This window comes from Lingula anatina, chromosome 5 (genome assembly GCF_051362555.1).
Source record: "Lingula anatina isolate TDL-2025a chromosome 5, LinAna3.0, whole genome shotgun sequence".
In the NCBI taxonomy this organism is placed as follows: domain Eukaryota; kingdom Metazoa; phylum Brachiopoda; class Lingulata; order Lingulida; family Lingulidae; genus Lingula; species Lingula anatina.
The window spans coordinates 14,122,383-14,142,999 of NC_141771.1; the positions used below are offsets into that span (position 1 = coordinate 14,122,383).

A 20,617-nucleotide genomic window follows, 5' to 3' on the forward strand; every position below is an offset into this window, starting at 1 on the left:
TAGGCCTTCATGTATCTTAGCTATTCTCGCCAATTTTCTTATTTTGATTTTGAAGCATGCCTTCGTATTTTTTTTTTTTTTTATTGTAACGACCACTCGTTACTCGATTAATTAGACAAACCGGTTTTGGCAGTCGTAGGTATAAGGTTCGTCATATGCCTATTTTAAATACATCTATGCATGTCCTAAGTACATGTGCGTCTCAAATGCATGCATTGACACTAGTACTACATGTACATGTACATGTGCGTACTGGGGGAGTAGCTAGGCCTACTGGTGCTACCGGTGCCCCAATTGGTGGGTAAAGTTATCTATACATGGCAATCCAAGCTGATAAGGAGAACTTTATGCAGATTATTCGCTGTAGATTATCTTTTATTTTATGGTTGCTATTGGCATTTCCTCGCTCATTTTAGTTATTTCAGCGTATATACCAACAAAAATACTCTAAACTGAACACAATGCTTTATCTTGTGTGTTCATCTCATCTACAGCAATGTGCAATATTGCGATGTGGCTTGTCTTGCGTGTAGCTCTTTGGTTTTTAGAGAACGATAAATTCTCCATTGAGGACCGTGGGTGCAGGCCGTCTTCTAAAAGCAGGTGTGTTTTAGCTTTAAGTTTGACACCTTAAGGCATATTTTTTTACTTAATAAGCTCCGTCAGTTAATATTGTCTCGTAATACACATTTCTGGTGCGGTGTAACCGTGAAACTTGATTGCACGTTCGGCAGTTGAGTTGCATTCACCACGTGCGCTAATAATACATGTAATTTATATTAGGCTAAAAATGTGAAAAAAATACTTAAGTTAAATTGAACGAACTAAAAGCAGATTAAATGAACTGCAGTTGAGTAAAATATAATATAATTGGTAATTGTTTGTTAACTGCACAAACTTACTGGATCGTATTTTGGTATCCATACTTTCACCTGTACATGTACATGTCTTTTCCTGTCTCCTTTCCACAGTATATTACAGCCGTGTGGCATTCGCCTGGACAACGCATCTGTGCTACCACCAGGACAATGCTTAAATGCCCAAAGCTGCAAAATCTGCATAAAATCAGGCAGGTGGATGGAACTATTTCCTTATGCCAAGGAATAAATTATGTGAGCAATAGGGGCATTTGTACACCCTGGCAGTCACACGGTGTAGCCCTATGCAAAGGCAGAATCATTTACTCATCAGGAACACCAGTTACAGCTTGTGGTCAGGGGAAGACAGAGCCAGTGAATAGCACCAGGAGGATTTGTACAACAGCAGGGTTGCCTTTTCACTTATGGAGAGCAGCGTTTCAGCCTTTTCCAATGACGCCACTCCTTCACAACACAAAGGTCAATATGAGGTCAAGCACATCACACCCTGAAAAGACATCACTGCTTTACCGAGCTCCCCCCATACAAGTGAACAACAGAAGTTTTAATACTACCATAACAAGGACAGAAAGCAAGGAAGATGACGTACCGCCAGTCCCATACGGGGCGAACTTGCAAAACACCATTAGCAACCATAAATGGATCAAGGATGACGGCTTGGACAAGAACAGGCACATTTTAATCTTCCACTCCACTGATTACAGGATGCTTCGTTACTGTGGACCCGTATCTGTAACAACTATGGTATTTTTGGCCTCTGCTTTTACTTATAAGTTCTCGGACTATTTGGTTGGGTTCCCATATAATATTGATGCTCTGGAACATCCAGCTGCCAAAATAATAATGGTATGGGCCATAACTGTGCTTTACTGTGTGCCCATTGTCTTGTTTTCTTATATGCATCCATGGAGGTTATATTATGATCTTATTACTGGGAAGTATACTATCATTGCCCCTGGCATGCTGCTTGTCAATAAGACGAAGGTCGAGTGCTCGCTGAGTGAAATGTTCAGGCCTAAGTATTTAAAGAATATGGGGTTTAAAGTGAGGAATAGGATATACTTGTGGACAGATGGGGCGCCAATGAATGAAGTCATGATACAACAATTGATGATGACTGCCCAGGAAAACTCACTGCGGAAGAAGAATTCACCTAAGTAGGGAATTGATGTCTCTTCATTATGAATGGTGAAAAAATTTGTCTGCCTGAAAGTCTCAGACTTGATAATGTGCTGAAGGCAGTGTTAACAGCGTCATATACCAGATCCTAAGAGTTTGGATTATTGTAGTAAATTTGTGGTTTTGTTTGATCAAAAAAGCAAAATGCAAAAAAAAAATATATATATATTATTATATTAACATATAAAAGATTAAAAAAAATATGTTAAAAATAATGAATGTACAAAAATGTCATTTTAGTTACTGGGTATGAAAATGTGAAAATGAAGCGCCAAGTTTTCTTTTTTTTCCTTGCTGTAAAGAATCATGAGGGAGGCGGAGAGGGGAGTGCAGGTGAGGCAATTTTGGGAATTATTTTAATGTGATGCAAACAAGCAGAATTGATTTTTTTTCTTTTTAATTTTCTAAAACCTTTCAAGTCGAGGCCAGTGCATCCAAAGGCAGGTTATGTTATACCCCAGCCTCTTTCATTGAGCAGTATGTGACAAAAGCGTTTTCAAATTTCGGTCTACTAGCACAGGCCCTTTGAGTGGTAAAAAGTCTGCAGGCATAGACAGTATTCAGTAATTGAACAAGTTCTACTAGCTCTGCTTCAATGGCGCTACCCAAACTATAACGCCACGTACATTTTCAAGAATTTTGATGTAAATTAGCGGCGGTATTGTCTGAAAGTCGGGTAGTAATACTTGGCACAGCAGTCTGCGATTAGACACAATGGTGAAGCAGTGACAAATTGTTTCGAGATTTCTTTTTTTCTGGAAGCTAGCCTTATTCCTTTACCCATGCATCTTGTGTGCTGCAGCAAGGGGCGCTGTCCATACACATATCCTCAGGGGTCCATCTCTGAATCGTGTTATTTTGACAAATCGGATTTAAACTACGGCATGAACTGACCCCCCCCCCCCACACACACACACACAGAGACAGACGGACACAAAAAACGCTGTTTTGTTTTGTTTTTTTTTTTGCCATTCCTTCGAGTTTATACTTCTCAGACTGATTTCGTATTCTGCGCGGTGACCAATCTCTGTCCTAAACATGGGTCCGATAGGAGAGGGTTAATTTGATTATTTCTTTAAAAAATTAATCCATGGTAATAACATTGAAAAAATAACATCAGGAAGTTGTCACTAATTCTCGGATAAGTTCAACAAGAAGTCGTTTATTTATTTTGTCACATTCATCAGAAAATAAGCTCAACGTTATTTTAGTTAACTCGTTACTGCTGAATTATGAAGGCATATTTTTTACTGATCAATATATATTTAATCATTCCGACTCATTCTATTGTAGAGAAATGTAGCGTTCAAAGATATATGAATATTTTTCAAAATCAAATCTTCGAGAAAAGGTCATTTTTTGTAATTACATCATTTTCATCATTACATTACATTATTTTCAAAGAGATTGCCACAACAACGCAACATCACGCTCAATTAAAGATGAAAAATTATTGCGAAAACCACATATTCGATTTCTTCGGGCTGTATAATAATTCAATGATGCTCACAACTTGACTAGTGTTCAGATTACTGCGAGGTTTCATGATAGATGTCTTTTTTTTTCACTCGCATGATACACCGACATCTTCGTGGTGGCCACAGTTGTGTTTTCCCCAACCGTTGTGCTTACACAACCTTATGTCAAGTTCGCTACCCACGCAGTCTAAACCATCTAGCCATATTGGGCCTGTTCCTTGTCCAAATCTGGCTCTTTCGTACACAGTTGGATAGGCGGACGGGTACCCCAGCTGCCTGCAGGCAACCCTAGCATCATTAACGCCAAAGCTGTCATCGCAGACTGTTCCCCATTGCCCGTTGTAGAAGACTTCAATTCTACCCTCGCGCGAATGACTTCCATTTACCAAACGTATGGGCCCTAAAACAGTTCATATAAACTTTATTTTGAGTTAATAAATTACACTGGTGCAATGTGAAAGTGTAAAACGGAAATTATAAAGGGTCATTTAAGAGTAACTGTGTTTATCGTGACTTTTAGAACGTTCTTTTCATAAATGCATTCTTGTAAACTGTGTATACTTATTTCTGTTGAAGTATAGTTATAGTTTTTAAACGTGCACGTTGAAGCCCCTTTAAGTGTGTTCTTGCATCCCTACTAATCTTATAGAACCGCCAACTAATTTCTAATAAAAAACTAGATCTAGTTTTCTAAAAAGAAAAAAAAAGGAAAATAATCAGAATTAACTCATATTTGCGAATTAAAAATGAAAAATATCGAGGTGCAAACGCACTCAGCGAATGATAAAATTTTAAAGTAACGCACCTGCTAGTAATTGATCAAAAGCGTTAGATGTTTGTTGCACCAACATGTGCTGCTGCTGCTCAAGACTCTGAATTTTGTTCGTCAGTAATGTCCTCTCTTTTTGTGAGGAATCCTTCAACTGTTGCAACTGCTGCTTCAGTGTTGCTACCTGGTTTGTTAGCGCCACATTTTCTGCTTGAATAGAAGCGTCAGTAAGTAGACTGTTTTTAACCTTTTGTTCCACGCCCTTGAGGGTTTTATTGAAGGATCGCTGAACCTGTTGCATTTCGGCGACCAAAATGGCGTTGGAACGCTGCAGCCCTTCAACTTCAGCGGTTAGGTTTTCATCCTTGATTCTGGCAGTGTAAATCTCTTGACTTAGCACGCCCAGCCAGCTTTTTACCCATGCCGCCAAGCCGTCGGCGCCAATGTAATTCTTAACGTTCTGCGCTGGAACAGGAAACGTCGGTTTCGTCGTAATATTTTTCTGAGCGTTTAAAACGCTGAACATCATAACTGGTACCACAAAAACTAAACTCTTCATTGTTTAAGAAATCGAACCTGGACCAAGCTCTAAAATGCTTGTTTTAGGGGAGGACTGGCATAAGTATGAAGTTATGACACTGATCGGACTCGTTTAAGATCCCATGCATAAATTCTCATGGTTGTATTGCCAGCCCTTGTTTGCCTTTTGATAAACTATGAGACTAACAGAATTTCTTTGTGTCGTTATTTAAAACCCACCCTGAATTTCAGAAATTATTGGAATGTAATCTCCAGTCTGTCCCTGCCAAAACACGTTGTAATATAGTTTTCAGTCAGCCCTGAAACCCAGGGTGACGAATTCGAGATACTTAATTTTAGTCTAGGCAGCCATGGGCACGGCATAAGACCTCCATTGTATTAATACCGCTGCACGTGCACGGTGTCATCTTTTATCTTATAACCCAGAAATTTTTTTTCGTCTGTTTATTTATCTCAGACTGAAGACGTGGGAAAGACTGAAACGTCACACCAAATAACGATTGTGGCGCATTATTAACAAAACGAATAAATAAATACGTCAGATTAAAATTACATATGCACAATAAGATGAACAGTTACATGATTCATGAGTTCGAATTCACATAAATTATGTTATTTCTTTTTCTATTGCTGGCGCCAAAAATGGCCGATTGGCGTCTTCACATTATACCTAATATGGAAGATAATGTCCGAGTTAGAAGATTCTTAGCTCGGATAGCATCTCACTGTACTTTCTTCCGATCATATTATTGCTGATCTAATTTTACTGGTCGTTAGGCCTATATGTTTGTAACTTTATGTATTCGTATATTTTTGTAATTGCCTATTTCTTAGACTCATATAGCGCACCAATATATGTTTATATCGCTAAAAATTTCATCTTCGGCAAGATGCTTAATTCTGCAATTGCATCAGATGTTTTTTCACAGCAGTTACCGCAAAAAAAAAAAAAAATAATAATAATAATAATAATAAAATAAATAATAATAATAATAATAAATGAAAAATAATAAATAAATAAATGAATAAATAAATAAAAAATACACCGCTCTTTCCAAACTCGAAAATCACATTTGCCACGGATTGTCTGATACTGTTGATATTGCTAGTCTGCTGTCGCTGAAGCGTGGTGTCCATATTGCTGTGATGCAACAGCCATTTCATGATGGTGAAATCTTTTCACTGACGTGTTGCACTTACTTCCCCGCTGTGGTTTGAGTCTTCTGTGCTTCACCTTGGTGTAACAGGAATGGTAGTCCTAGGAATAGAAGTTCAGGCTCCCATATGATTAATACAGGTAAGGATTAGTCGGAGTATTGGGGTAAGTATATGGGGTGAAAGACACCTGTATATTCCCAAACTCCCAAAAGCTCAAATAACCATAAAACAGGGCCAAAAATCCTCGTCTTTTTATTTCTTCAAACATCCTTATCTGATATAAAAAGTATGGGGAGCGGACTACGGTTCCTAGCGGACTGCCGATCCTGTCTCATCGGCCCCCGCGGTAATAGGCCTGCAGCCTTACATTGTATTCGGTCATAGCACACTGTAGATATAAATCATGTACCTTGTCCGATATGTTTTTCATTTACAAAATTTGTCCTAAGAACAACACGCTAGAATTTTAAAGCTAAAATATATAGATTGAATCCATCCACGTGCGTGCTATTTCGGAGCTGAGGTGTGACCATTTTTTTTTCTTACAAAAAAAAAGAAAAAAAAGGACAAGGCTTTTATAGAGAGCATTGGTTGTGTTGAACAACAACCTGTAAGGGTGTCCCACGTTGTACAGGTATTTATAGTAGTTCTCTGTCTTATCCCCGAGACATTGAGAGTTTGGCAACGGCCTGTACTAAACTCGTGACTGCTTTTGTCAGCGATGTCATCCCTATTTCTGATGAATCCTTCAGCTGCTGCAGCTGCTGCTTGAGTGTTGCAACCTGATTTTTAAGATCCACGTTTTCTGCTTGGATAGCGGCGTCGGTTTGTGTCCCTTTGTCTACCTTCTGCTGCACGTTATGGAGAGTTTTACTGAAGTCGATGTTCGCTCGCTGCAATTGATGCATTTCAGAGACTAACAGGGTGTTGGAACTCTGTAGCCCTTCAATTTCAGCGGTTAAGTTATCATCCTTGACTCTGGCAGTGTAAGCCTCACGGCTTAGTACGCTTAGCCAAGCTTTGACCCAAGCCGCCAAGCCATCGGTGCCAATGTAATTCTTAACGTTCTGAGTCGGGAGAGGACGAGCTAATGTCCTCGTTGCAGCACTATGCGTGTTTGAAATAGTCAGCAGAATAATTGCTATTGCGAAAAATGAGTTCTTCATCGTGTTAAGGAAGCAAAACACAGACGAGCGTTTAAAAGCTTGATTTCAGGGATAGTTCTCATAGGTACGGAATTCCCACACAGTGGTGACATTTATTAGATATCATGTATGTTTTCTCATGGTCTTCAAGTTATTGACTTTTGATAAACTACGAACTGTCACATTTTCTTTGACCTGTCAAGTGCAGTAACTCTCGATAATCTTGACATTGACACCCTCAAGTAGCGTGCGGGCACTTTTGAAGAAAGCGAGGGGAAAAACTGTACAAGAGTGGTGTGCCCCCCTCCAAGATCTTAAAGGTGGAAATTGATGTGGGGGATTTCTTTGAAGATTTCTTTGAGAACCACAGGCGGTACAAATAACCTGCTTGCATGTTAAGGGTTTTTTTAGAACTGACCCCCCCCCCTCCTCCACACACACACACACACCCACACACACACGCACACACTTTTAGGACACCCAAGGACCTGGTATTGCACTTATGTTTCACGCATGTTTCCCTTTTGTTCTAACATGAGATCTGAACATTGCGTAAAGCAGTGGCAGAAACCCCTGCAAACTCTGAAGACACAAGATAACCAAATGAGAAACGGGGACATGCAATAATAAATAAATAAATAAATAAATAAATAAATAAATAAATAAATCCTACAGGTTAATATAAATGAATGAATAAAAATATATTGCTGATTTAAATGAGATGAAAAATATATGTAAAAGAACGATGCAAATCGCGCACGTGTATCACAATCAATGACGGCCCATTGGCGTAAACAAACGTATTACTCCAAGGTACATGTACACGGTATATATATATCAAAAGTTGTGTATTTACAAAAAAATAGCCCAATTGTGAAGACGTTTACTATACACAATAAAGTTAATTAATTTATATTATCATTTTTTTTCTATAAACGAATTATTCTACATCTATCACATTTTAAAAATGTCACGGAGAGTAAATATGATTCTAGCAACGTAAGCAAATGAGCAACCAGCTAAGCACAATGTGAAAAGAGATTACAATATGGTGTCGGAAATAGAAAATCTATTGTAATTAAATATTCAATACAAATCTTACTTCAAACCTATTAAAATTGTAAAATACTATTCCAATAAGCAATTAATGTGTCCATTTTAAGTCGTGGAACAATGTGTATCAGTGTGTGAAACGTACATATGATCAGATGATATTGAACACAAATATTGAAAAATGATTAATTTTCAGTAGCAGCAGGTCACAAAAGATATCGACGACTTTTCATGTTAATGTCTACTCAAGGTAGAATGGGGAATTATGGGGGGGGGGGATTAAATAATTATCATTTGAAATTTTGCTCATGTTTTTATTTATTGCCAAATGCTATGTCCCCTCCTTCTTTAAACCAACACAAGGTATCATTTTTTTCACTTTTTTGTGTAATTTATGTCCAATAGGAAATATGATCACATGGCAGACACATTGCGGCATTTCTCAAATTTTGATGTACATTGAAGAACCTTACATGTTAATGCATTCAAACATGGCACAAATAGGACATACACAACACTGGTACAAAGCACAATGCGTTTTGCCTTACTATAATGCCAAAAGATTCGCCTCCGTAGCCTTTAACTGAAAAAAAAATCCACGTATCAAAATCTATGAAGCATATTGAATGGCTTATAATGAGCAAAGGTTGAGCAAATTGATATCAAACGATGCATTTTGATCTTTAATTGAGCAGTCTCCCGCAGCCAACACATCAAAGTTCCACAGATCAATACGCAAGCGCAAGGAGGGGTACAACTGCACGTGCAACGTCGATTAAAGGTCAAGGTCACGTAGCCGACTGTCCTGTTATCGATGATTGCACCACAAATTATTTGTTGCCTTAATGTTTAATGTTAAAGGGCATGGCATATGGTGTGAAAATGTTTAAGAACAAAATCCTATTATGTATGTACCGGTGGAGTGCACCGTAGTCAAACTTGTTGTAGAAACGGTACGAAAATTTCTTCAGTCAGTCAAAAGACATATACACTGTAGGTGTTGTCAAAATAGATCAGCTCACATCAAGTGAAAATATATAGTTTGGCAGTTGTGTATATTTTGATAGCCACTGCGGTAGACACACAAATAAAGTGCGTTTGAGCAAGGATTACAGCACCAACTTTCTAGTCTACATGTATAACTCATAACCGTAGGAAAAAGATTATAATTCCTCGTCTATGAAAATTATCAGCACAGACTTTTATTTCAGTATTTATTCTCATTCACTGCCTCCCTCCTCTTCTACTTTGGATCTCGCGTGCTTTACCTCTTTCTTCCCTCATTCACTTGCTAACTCAGTAACGGACAAACTTGTGGACCGACGAATTGGTACATACTGAGTACTCATTCACCTGCAAAGTCACCCACTCACTCACAATTTCACTTACCCCATCAACCCACCCACTCATTCAAAAATTCACGCATCCGCTCGCTCAATTACAAACACTCACTCACTCACTCATCTACTCTTTTATCTACAAATTCACTAACCCACCCACTCTCCCAATCACAAAATCAGCTACTCATTAACTCACAGATTCACTCACTCACCCACCCTTTCGCTTACTCACAAACTTACTCACTCAAAACCATACTCACCGATCGACTGCCAGACACACAAACTCACTCACTCACTCACCCATCCGCTTACAAACTCTCCCACATCCACCCATTTACATATACTCGCTCACTCACAGACTCACTCAGCTTCTTACTCAACAGACTCAACGACACACTCAAATCAGCCTAGCCTGGTTGTAAGTGTAATAGAGGGTCCATTTGTATAACATATCAGAGATAACCTTATGGTTCTTCCTCAGCGCGTGACAGAATAACACGAAGGCATTTGCACCGGCGGGTGAGTCGTCCAACTTGTCCAGAAGGGCACTGATCCTTTCTAGGTTTCCGCCCTGTGAGTTGATGACCCTAAGGTCTGTATTGTTTAAAGCGCCCCCTGACAATAGTGGCTCCATGTCAACCAGTTCAAAGTCAACGTAGTGAAGGATTAGGTTGCGGTATTCGGTTGACATCTTTGGCTTTACAAAACCTGTTAGAAGACAGTAAGAACAATATGAATAAAGAACAGCAGCAGCGCACACACACACGCACACGTACACATAAACATGCACATACAGGTCTTATAGCCACATATAAGTGCTTCCTTTTAAAATCAAAATGCGGTCATCAATAGGTAAAGAAAACTAGAGTCTGAAAATAGCTCCATTCAATTTTAAAGATAATTATCATAGATTGTGCGTCCTGGAACTTTTCAAAAACGAAAGTGAAAGTAAAACAAAACTCGTACCTTTTCCGTCCAGCATGTTGAGTGGTCCCACTGAGTAATGTTTAGGCTCTGCACCATGTTTCTTCGTTACAATTGGAGCGGATCGAATTCTCCTGTGGTTTGTACTTGGTCGCTGATTGGGGTGAGCCCGGCTCAGACCCGGCATGGCACTTTTTGGTCGACCCGGAAGTGGTCGTGGGCAGTGCGACGCCAACTGAGACGCCTGCATCCGGTTAAAGTCATTTTGCATCCTCAGTTCGAAAATCGTCTTGTTAAGGTCCTCGATTTGTCTTTCGAATTTCTTCGTGTCTTTGCTTCCGCGCTCTTGCACCGTCTCCAGCATGTATTTGACTTTGTCAATAAGAGTCTTTTTCTCTGGACTTTCGATGCGTTTGCTCTCTCGTTTCATGTAAGAGAAATGCTTTGGGGGCTGCTCCTCTTCCTCTTTGGCGTCCTCCTCGGCGGCTTTTTTCTCTGCGCGCTGAAGTTGGCGGTCCAGGTCTTGTAACTCCCTCTCCAAAGAGTTGATCTCCGTCTGGGAAACAATGGGAAAATTGATAAACAACCAACGTTTGTTTTGTTATTATTTTTAAAAAATTATGATGGGAACCACTAATAATTTTGCCTTTTAAAATTGTCTTTGGCGTTTAATTGAACATTTTGATGAAGCAAGAACATATATTTCAACAAAAATAAAGTTGAAAACAATGAAGAGCTTCGAAACTATCTAGTGAAACAGAAATAAGGGGCAGTCCGCCTTGTCCAATTAAAGGCCTAAATTTTAACATGTGCCTTTTTATGGATACAGCTGTAACCACCTGCTTTTAAAAGCAACAAATAAAACAGACTATTTATTAATTTATTTTGAAAAGAATTGGTTCAAACACTCGTTAAAGATACCTACTGCGAGCATCTTTTGTTTCTGTTGACACTTATCATGTACGGGAGTCACCAGCGCGCACATGGACACTTTCAGGGCCCCATTATACTCTCGAAGCAGCGACGCCAGAAGTCTTTCCATTTTTACGTAATATTTCAAGTGGGCTTTGAGGCTAGCCACCTTCAGCACCACCTGGTGGATTTTTTGCTTCACTGCCGTTACTGGGTGGACTTTCTTTGGCGTTATTTTCAAGTTCCTGACGGCTTCCTCCAAATAATCGGCCAGCTCCCAGCGATCTTCCATCTCGTCCAGAAGTTGGGCGTTCAGGTCTTTCAATGTCTTTGTTTCTTGGACGATAACTTCGACCTCAGTCATCGAATCGTTTAGTTTTCTTAAAAATTCCTCCATTTTACTGTCACCTTCTCGGTCAGTTATGAATTATCCAGATTTTCCAAATAGGTGGTTTTGGTATCATTGTAGCCGATCGAAATGATTGTCTTGAATATTTTTCTTCGAAGAATGCATCGCAGCTGTGAAAAAATATCAATGTGAAATGATTATATAGAAATACTAGTAGGCCTACACGCTGAGCATGCACGGTTGTCAACAAAGTGGCTCCACTCATTATTAGATCCAGCTTATGTTTTGAAGACTTCATGCTGATATTTAAGCAAATAATCTAAATAATAATGTTAAGGTAAGTCACAAGTTATAATCAAGAATCGACAAAATATGAAGATATATTTCTATAACTTACAATTGTCGAGACTAAACAGAATCAATTAATTTTACTTTGCAGCTTTATGTTTTAAAATGTTTGATAAATGATGTTGTGCCGTGATTATTCATCTATATTTATTCAAAATGAAATAACCCTGAATAATGTGTCCGTTTTCGTCATAAGCATGGAGGGGATACAGTGTGACATTTTTTTTTCTATTATCATCTTCCTTCTATTCATCTTATGACAAGAAGTATATATTTTTTCATTTTAATTGCGAATTTTATAAATTCTGTAAAGTCTATTGAACATACGTTGGATTTTAGACTATAAATAATAATAATAATTATTAATTTTTTAACTGTTATTATTACTATTATTATTATTATTATCATTATTATTATTATTATTATTATTATTATTATCTCAATATTTTAATCCATAATTATTTGAAACAAGTTAACCCAAAATAAAGGAAAATATTGGATTTCTTTTTGCAAAAGGTCCTTTTTACATCGTGCTGAAGACTTTTTTTTTACTTAGGGCCATTTTGAGATTGAAACTTTTACAACCTCGCAAAAGAGTTATCTAAACACCCCTCTCCTACTCCCCCCATCCCCCACGACCAGCTAACTGGATAAATCTTTGTTACTCGAAAGATCTTTTCAGGCCCTAAGAGTCGTAAGCAAACTAGAAAAAGGCAGTAAAACTCTCACCCATCCCACCCCATCTCTCGCCACCCCCGTAGCGTAATAAAATATTGGGACCGGTGTAACAGGAATGGTGGTCCTGGGAATGGAATTCCGGGTCCTATATGATTAGTACAGGTTAGTGTTATTCGGGGTATTGGGGCTAGAATATGGGACGAACGTCACCTGTATTAAGAAATGGGGAGCGGGCTACGGTTCGATGAGGACAACCATTCCTATTACACCGTCTAAATGGTGCTAAACATGTGAAAATGGCACGTGAAAATATCACAAGATAAAGTACGTTACTGTACATCTTGTTAAAACTTATAAGTGCGTCGCCATAAACTCCAGTAACTGGTCGTCACATCAATAGTTTCTGGTAGGGCCTACATGTACAATACAATCACCTAGCAGGCACATGATGGCTGAATAAACATTAAATCAATGTCGTCTTTCTATTTGGATTCAACTTCCAATTGATGTTTGATTGGACAAAAATAACATTCAACATTGAAATTTCAAGTGTTGAATCAACATTTCGACCATGTAGTATACACATAGGAGAGTTGCTGATAATGTAACTATCATTTCTGTGATCAAATTGTTTCCTTCTTAAAAAATGTATACAGTAAGAAATAATATGGACACTACACCAAATATTGATATTCCAACAATTTACATGATAATTATCAAAACCTTTAAAACGACCTAATGGACACGGTTGGGGATGGTGAACACTAGTTAATATTTCAATCAGGGAAGTACTTATGCCATTAAGTGCCATCTTTTTAAATATTGACATAACACCAAATAGCGATACTGTACATCAGGCCCACAATTAAATTCATTATCAAAACCAGTAAGTTGAACAATTCAAATGACACACCTGTAGACAGCAGAAAGTAGTTGATAACATTAACATACAATAACTAAAATAAAAACAAAAAAACAGTACCTTAGTAAATGTCCCACGTTGTAGTCTCCTATCCGGTTAACAATACCCACTAGTTGTATAAACATAAATGGAACAACGGAACAATCCCAGCAGACGCTAGATCAAGCCATAACTGTTCGATATTCCCCGGGTAACCGATATATTCAGGGTCAGTGATTTATAAAATTAATTGACTAAACCCCTAATTGACTGACATGCACGTGCATCAATAACGGGGCTTCGATTTCCGATTAAGAATAACGAACAGGTTGCGTCTTTGTGTGCTCCTCGCATGAACGCGATTGAAGGTGTGTCTACACACGAAATAAGGGCAAAACCGAAGTCCAACCCATCAGCCGTTAAGCTGTTTTCAAGCCAGCAGTACGACTTACAAAAGGAGTATAAAGTAATGTTTTGTTCTTGTGTACCGGTGTAACGTGACAGAGAGTCCCCATAACAGAAAGTCTGCTTCCCATTCATTTGTACAGTTAGCTAAGCCTTAATTTTGACCCACTTTGTTTAGGCTAACCCTAACCATAATAACTGAATGGAGGGCGTACTTTCTGTTACACGGGCCCTTAGTTTCGTTACACCGTGCCGTACGCTCTCCACATGCGTCGCAGTGCGCTTTACATTATCTGAAAATATGCCTGGATATTCTTGACCCTGATACAAACTGGACATTGTTGTTCTTATTCCCCTGGGAAAGATACAGTCCAGTTGTCCTATGAGGCGCTCCAAGCATTTGCACTACCCCCCTTCCCCCGCCCAGGTTTGATGTTTAGTGAGGCCAACCGACAATAGTGAGCGAGGTTGCTATAGTATGGAATGGTGTATTGTCTGAACGCTCCCGAGGCTGAACGCGTGAATAAGTTGCATATTAATTGTTGAGTTAAAGATAGGACTTGTACTATTGTAAAGCACTTAGATCGATCGTTTTGTTATATCATAATAGTGTTATCAAAGTGAAATGAATTTCCTTTCATTTTGTCTGTCTGACTAAATATCTATTCATTTCAGTTTATTTTGCGGTCACTTCCGACACGAGAGGAACGATATTGCTCAAAATAATCCCACACAGTACAAGAAATTGGCAATGGTAAATTAAATGCTAAAAAAAATAATTAGAAAATAAACAGATAAACCAAGAATAATGGTAGTGAACACCAAAACGCACGCTTCTCTCTTGCTTTTAACACCATTTTCTAAGCTACTTATGCGTATCCATTTAATTAGCACGCCTGAGGTATCTTATGTAATAAACACCAAAATCTCAATCTTATTCTAAATATATTTTCATCATATTCCATTCTGATAAATCCATACATAAAAACGAAGCCCTCTGAGTTGATTATATGTGATAAAACCTGACCATTTTTATCAAATTACGACTGTCCTTCGTCACAGTGAAGAATTATTTCCTCTGTCACACCCTTAAAAAGCTCTTCGCTGTCGCATTTAACAAAGTTTATCTCTGTCGCAATCAAAGATGATTTTCCCTTTGCATTCAACATTGGTTACCTCAGTGGCATTCAGTGAATCTGTTGCCGAAACGGATACAGCTTTGACCTTTTCAATTTTTCAATTCCCGTCAAAATTTCAACTTTGAAATAAAACATTATTTAATATTTAATAAAATATTATGAAATAAAATATATAAAATATACAGCGTCAACAACAACAACAACAACAATAATAATAATAATGATAATAATGATGATGATGATGTTTATAATGATGTTGATGATAATAATAATAATAATAATAATAATAATAATAATAATAATAATAATAATGATGTTTATAATGATTTTGATGATGATGATGATGATTATTATTATAATGATGATGATGATGGTGATGATGGCACTGATTAACGCGTGACATATAGCAGCCCTGTAGCAGCATACACTTGCAATTGATAGATTACGGATGAGCGAAGATACAAATACGTCAAAAGCAAAGATAGATAGATACATACATAGATAGATAGACAGCACGAATAAGTAGACAGATAAGTAGATGAATAGATAAGTCCAAAAAAACGTAATGAATAAAGCAAACCTATTAATAGAAAATTGATGAATTGGATGGATATATGACTTCAGACAGTAAATTTTAGTGCACATCAAATGTTCACTCAGAATATGCAATCAATATTCCTAACAATGTGTCACAGCTGTCAGTAGTGCGTGCATAGCCCAGACACAGTAGGCGTGGTCTTCATTTGTGTCAGTTTATGGAGTCAACGGGGTTCTACAGCTGGTGCTTCTCATTAATGAAGAATATTAATGTAGCGCTCTGTCCTAACTGTGTACTAATGGCAATTCTTATTACGTTCTGATATACTCGTACGTCTTTTTTGGATGTGAGAAGGACTGCCTTTCTTTCTTTCTTTTTTTCTTTACGTGTTCATTCATTCCATTATTTATTTATTCATTTATTGATTTATTGATGGGGAGATTACAAACAACCTTCGTGAGTGTAACATTTCTTTTAAAGAAACACGAAGCTTGAAACTTCTCTTAAAAACAGAAAATTTTAGAATATCTGATTAGTTCTCTAGTAACCGCAGTCAGTTTGTCATAACTAAGTACATATTAGCCCCACACATTGGCCCCGATACAATGGGCGTTACTGGGAAAAAAACCCGTCTTTTTTTCTTTGGTGTGATACCTTGACATCGCTTCTACACCCTTGTATACGATGTTGTCCTATCCCGAGTTGTTTTGTATGCTGAAAGATAGAGATATTTATAGAGGCAGTTCATATAATTATTACAGTTGACCTAATGATAATGAATTTTCAGATCGCCAGCTGTTGTTAAACATTTTGTGACCACAGTTGCTAAACATTTCCGCTTATTCTTTTTTTCAAGAGATAACTTAGACAAGGTGTCGTTCGTAATCTAACGGGCCAGTTTAAAGTCTTCTAGTAAAACTGCGCTTGTTCGCCTGAAAGCGTTCATCACCTTGCCGAAATCACACCGGACTTTAGGTACAAGTGCTTTCCATGTTGTTATGCATGTAAACTTAAAAATACAGACACTTACAAGCGTTAGGAAGAAACTGCACTTAGCGCTCATCATTTAAGCAAAATCGCAGCAAACGTAAGTTAAAAGCATTCTGTTATTATTGGGTTTTAAACAATTATAATGGTATGCACATCGACTGCTCCAGCGATCTTGTTGCTGATTGTTGTCACCGTGACAGGAATGTTAGCTGAAAGGAGTGACAGAGAGCCGAGGCAAGTGTACCGACCACAGACGTCTGGATATCATTATGGTAACGTAATTTTCGATTTGCATGTATTATTTATTTATTTATTTATTTATTTATTTATTTATTTGTTTGTTTGTTTGTTTGTATCTTTCTTTCTTTTTTTTAGTCCGTGCATCAATTTGAGTTGTATTACAACAATATAGCCTATGTGCGATGCAAACAAACAACTCAAAGACAACATACAGAAAATTCATATTATAAAAGATCAACACGTTATTTTAGGTAAAAGCTGCTACCAGTGTTCTTTCGGACCACGCGTCAAATTTCACAAAGAATTTGGCAGAATATACTACGATGAACAAGGGCACGAAGATCCATATTCCCGCCGTAACAACGGTATCCATAGCTATGAGCATCACGTGAGGGGAGGTCTGACGCAATTTCCGGGATGGGTGCCATGTCGGGGGCCATTCTCGCATTACGACGCAGAGGCGTATGGGATCAATGTTTGGGCATGCAGCAGTAACTGTTACATCAGGATGGACAAAAATGGACGTATGTTGGTTTTGTAGTCTCTTAGACTGCGTTCCCGTTACCTTATCGTAGTAGCAGGATCGATCTATCTCAACGGGTATTCTTGCTAAGGCACAGACAATGTAATCAGCTGAATAAATTGTCTAGAAAGCCCCCTCGCAAAAAAACATTGTAGACCACAAAGTAAATTAAGTTACGAGGGGGCGTGCCAGACATTTAATCTGACATTTAATCTGATTACATTTTCTGCGCCTTAACAAGAATCCCCGCTGAGATAGATCGATAGATCGCTGCTAGTACGATATATAGGGTTATGGGAATGGCCCTTTATGCGAACACTAGCGGATCCAGAAATTTGAGATAGCAGGGGGGTGGGGTGGTTTTAAAATGTCGCCTCACTTTCCTTGGTAATTGCAAACAAAAATGTACAACATATAGTAATGGTGTGACAGGAATAGTAGCCTGCTATGAACCGTAGTCCGCTTCCCATTGAGCTTACTTTGTACATGTGACATCCATCCCATATACTTACCCCAATACCCCGTGTTACCCTAACCTGTACTAATCGTATGGGACCCCAGACCGCCATTCCTAGGACTACCATTCCAGTAACAACACCTGCCACATGTATAAAGAAGAGCAAGGCGGCGGAAAAATTGCTTGGTTGCGTCTCGTTTCCCACTATCGATTCTTTTTTATTTTATTTATTTATTTATTTATTTATTTTTTGAGGGGCGGGTGGATAGGTGATTTGATAGGATACCTCAGCAGCTACATTGTAAGTGTGTGTGTGTGTGTGTGTGTGTGTGTGTGTGTGTGTGTGTGTGTGTGTATGGGGGGGGGGGGGGGGTAGCCGTTTTGCCCACATCTGGATCCGCTAGTTTTTTCCTTATACAGAGCTATTCGTTTATACATGCATTTTTCCAACCAACCAGCTTAGCTTCCGTGTCGGCGATGGCGCCGAATCGTTTTGTACATAAAGATGAAAAAATTATTTGGGAAAGCTTATTCATTTATTGAATAATAATTCTTTGGCCCACGAAGGAATATGCAGTGCAGGTACCACGAGAAACCCATCGGAAACTCTTAGTATAATATAACTGGTAGCTCATAGCATATTACTATTTATTCCAGATATTTACCGCGGGTGTTATCAAGGCGAGTGGAAAGTGGATCCGTACCGTCTTGGCTGCCACAAACAAACTGACTCCCTCTGGTGTTTTTGTGAGGGCGACAGATGCAACAATGGACCGCTACCGGGAGTCAGATACGAACCTCGATATTAGTAGAATATTTTTCGTACACATTTACTGGTATTTATAATAATTTGTTTTAACCTCACCAAAGTTCCGTCTTTTGCTCTTAAAGGAATGAAGACTGAAGGCAAATATTGAAATGAATATATCGTCATTTATTGCAAAAAAAAAAAAAAAATGGATTCACTGTACGCACCAGTATACCTGAATTTAAGAATGGTACGAGCGTAATTAAAAAGCGAGGGATATTGAAAGAACGTCGAAACAAGATTAGAACATGTGTACCCCTCATTTTCTATAAGGTACAGCCGAAAATGACTGTGCATAACAGATATCTCTGATGGAGCAAGATTGTTGCATTAAAATGGCCAAAATATCATTTTCCAACAAAAATCAGGACATAATACTTACTTTATCACAATTGTTGCAGTAACAGTATCTTATCTGAGAGACCATTTATGTTCATGGAATTGAAATTATACGTAACCGCATTGTTATAAGCACTGTGTGTTACTTATTAAACTGTTATTCAATTTCTTAGCAAACTGGCGAAATAAAATCCTGTGTTCCTTAGTATTACGAGTGTATCACCATGGCAATATGTTGCCTTGATTCGCCTGGTTCACAATTCTTAAATAGAATAAAATTGAATAAAATAAATCCATTGCTTCGTCACAATGAATCAAGACTGACCACCCCTGCCTCCCAATGTGAAGAAAATACTGGTGAATATGTTGCTAGGTTGGCATGTCGGTCAGTGACCTAAATTACCATGGTAACGCGCGTATCTAAGGGACGTCACCATACACCTTAAATTCACCCTCTCCTGTCACTTGCTGTACTCCGAATCCGTGCCCCAGCAGACAGATCCCACTCTGTTCTTGGTAGGCCAGAATGCGACATTTCTCGCGGAGACATCTCGAAGCACACTCCGTCAAACACGAGACGCCTTGGTAAGCCAGATATGGACTTGGTATGGTTGTGGTGCCTGGCCACTTGTATAACATTCGATCTGGAATTCATTTGATTTAATGTTAGTATTGTTGTTGTCGTGTCCATAGAGTGCATTCGAGTCTGATAAATATTGTCTGGAGAATTAGGTCCATGGTATAAGAGACCTTTAACATACTTATTTAAATAAACAAGTTAAAGAGCTAAATCCGAATTAGTAGATTACAGGCCAAAAATTGACTTCGGGCTCTTTGCAGCAATGCATTAAAAAGTGAGCATTTTCTTAGATTTTTAAATGTGACCGATGGTGTCAGAACTTTATGCTACGTTTGTATGCATTCTCTATTACGGTACTGGATGCATGTTTATCTAGACGACAATCAATGAAACAACTCATAAAATACCATTATGTCACCTTTAATACATAAATCTGCTTCGTTGAACGACGTGCATTAGCCTTTAACACCAAAGGCAAGGAAAACAATAACAAAAGAGTACCTACTTTCCCGACCACTTTCTTGCATCTTGCGAAGGCTTACATTTTGACATAGTCGCACGAACTTCTTAAACAAAGGTGGGAATTGAAGCAACGTAAAATGATAATTCAAGTATATTAGAAATCGTGCGAACAACAAAGTGAGAAATGTGGAAGTTTTGGAAAGAGCAGGGCTACAAGTAGAAAGGATATTGATTAAAGATTCTAAGTTTTCTTTGACATGTAAGTAAATAATGATTGGTGGGAAACAGAGTGCAGCAAACAAAAGTATTAAGGGACAATTGCAGGTCAGATATGTTTTAGTCTAAAAAGTAGAGATTGTGAAGAGGGCTAATGACAGAACATTGTGGCAGAATATGGGTGGGTGTGTCCTTGAGGTATGGCACAGAGAGAGAGAGAGAAAGAGAGAGAGAAGAATTAAAAGCAACAAAAGTATGTCAAAAAGGT

General features: G+C 38.3%; 3 protein-coding genes and 1 long non-coding RNA gene across 5 annotated transcripts; 2 read left to right on the forward strand and 2 right to left on the reverse strand.

Moving 5' to 3' along the window:
- The first annotated feature begins 548 nt into the window (after nt 1–548).
- LOC106155888 (uncharacterized) lies at nt 549–2,325 on the forward strand. Its single transcript, XR_015334586.1, has 2 exons — nt 549–603; nt 972–2,325. It is a non-coding gene; the product is annotated as an uncharacterized LOC106155888 (long non-coding RNA).
- Nucleotides 2,326–3,191: 866 nt separating this feature from the next.
- On the reverse strand, nt 3,192–5,060 carry LOC106155881 (uncharacterized). Its single transcript, XM_013530907.2, has 2 exons — nt 4,341–5,060; nt 3,192–3,935 (listed from the first exon to the last, which is right to left on the reverse strand). Exons 1-2 carry the CDS (start codon nt 4,861–4,863, stop codon nt 3,622–3,624), a joined length of 837 nt encoding a protein of 278 aa, XP_013386361.2. The 5' UTR covers nt 4,864–5,060; the 3' UTR covers nt 3,192–3,621.
- An 875-nt stretch (nt 5,061–5,935) lies between these two features.
- Nucleotides 5,936–19,383, forward strand: LOC106155883 (uncharacterized). 2 transcript variants are annotated; one of them, XM_087014206.1, is made up of 4 exons: nt 5,936–6,141; nt 16,892–16,996; nt 17,216–17,488; nt 18,602–19,383. In XM_087014206.1, the coding sequence occupies exons 1-4, from the start codon at nt 6,129–6,131 to the stop codon at nt 18,751–18,753; spliced, it is 543 nt and encodes a 180-aa protein (XP_086870332.1). In that variant the 5' UTR covers nt 5,936–6,128; the 3' UTR covers nt 18,754–19,383. The 2 variants fall into 2 exon arrangements, with proteins under 2 accessions (XP_086870332.1, XP_013386364.1); XM_013530910.2 differs by lacking the exon at nt 5,936–6,141 and having other exon boundaries at nt 15,570–16,996.
- Nucleotides 8,055–13,796, reverse strand: LOC147761681 (uncharacterized). Its single transcript, XM_087014320.1, has 4 exons — nt 13,734–13,796; nt 11,390–11,895; nt 10,507–11,020; nt 8,055–10,248 (listed from the first exon to the last, which is right to left on the reverse strand). The coding sequence occupies exons 2-4, from the start codon at nt 11,771–11,773 to the stop codon at nt 9,938–9,940; spliced, it is 1,209 nt and encodes a 402-aa protein (XP_086870446.1). The 5' UTR covers nt 11,774–11,895; nt 13,734–13,796; the 3' UTR covers nt 8,055–9,937.
- Nucleotides 19,384–20,617: the final 1,234 nt, after the last annotated feature.

Coding starts and splice junctions, on each gene's coding strand:
- LOC106155881 (XM_013530907.2), bottom strand. CDS start 4,863: ATGAAGAGTTTAGTTTTTGTGGTACCAGTTATGATGTTCAGCGTTTTA. Junction 3,936..4,340: donor TTTTGATCAATTACTAGCAG/GTGCGTTACTTT, acceptor GAACTGTTTTAG/GGCCCATACGTTTGGTAAAT.
- LOC147761681 (XM_087014320.1), bottom strand. CDS start 11,773: ATGGAGGAATTTTTAAGAAAACTAAACGATTCGATGACTGAGGTCGAA. Junction 11,021..11,389: donor AGAAACAAAAGATGCTCGCA/GTAGGTATCTTT, acceptor ATTGTTTCCCAG/ACGGAGATCAACTCTTTGGA. Junction 10,249..10,506: donor CAACATGCTGGACGGAAAAG/GTACGAGTTTTG, acceptor GTCTTCTAACAG/GTTTTGTAAAGCCAAAGATG.
- LOC106155883 (XM_013530910.2), top strand. CDS start 16,867: ATGGTATGCACATCGACTGCTCCAGCGATCTTGTTGCTGATTGTTGTC. Junction 16,997..17,215: donor GACGTCTGGATATCATTATG/GTAACGTAATTT, acceptor ACGTTATTTTAG/GTAAAAGCTGCTACCAGTGT. Junction 17,489..18,601: donor CAGGATGGACAAAAATGGAC/GTATGTTGGTTT, acceptor TATTTATTCCAG/ATATTTACCGCGGGTGTTAT.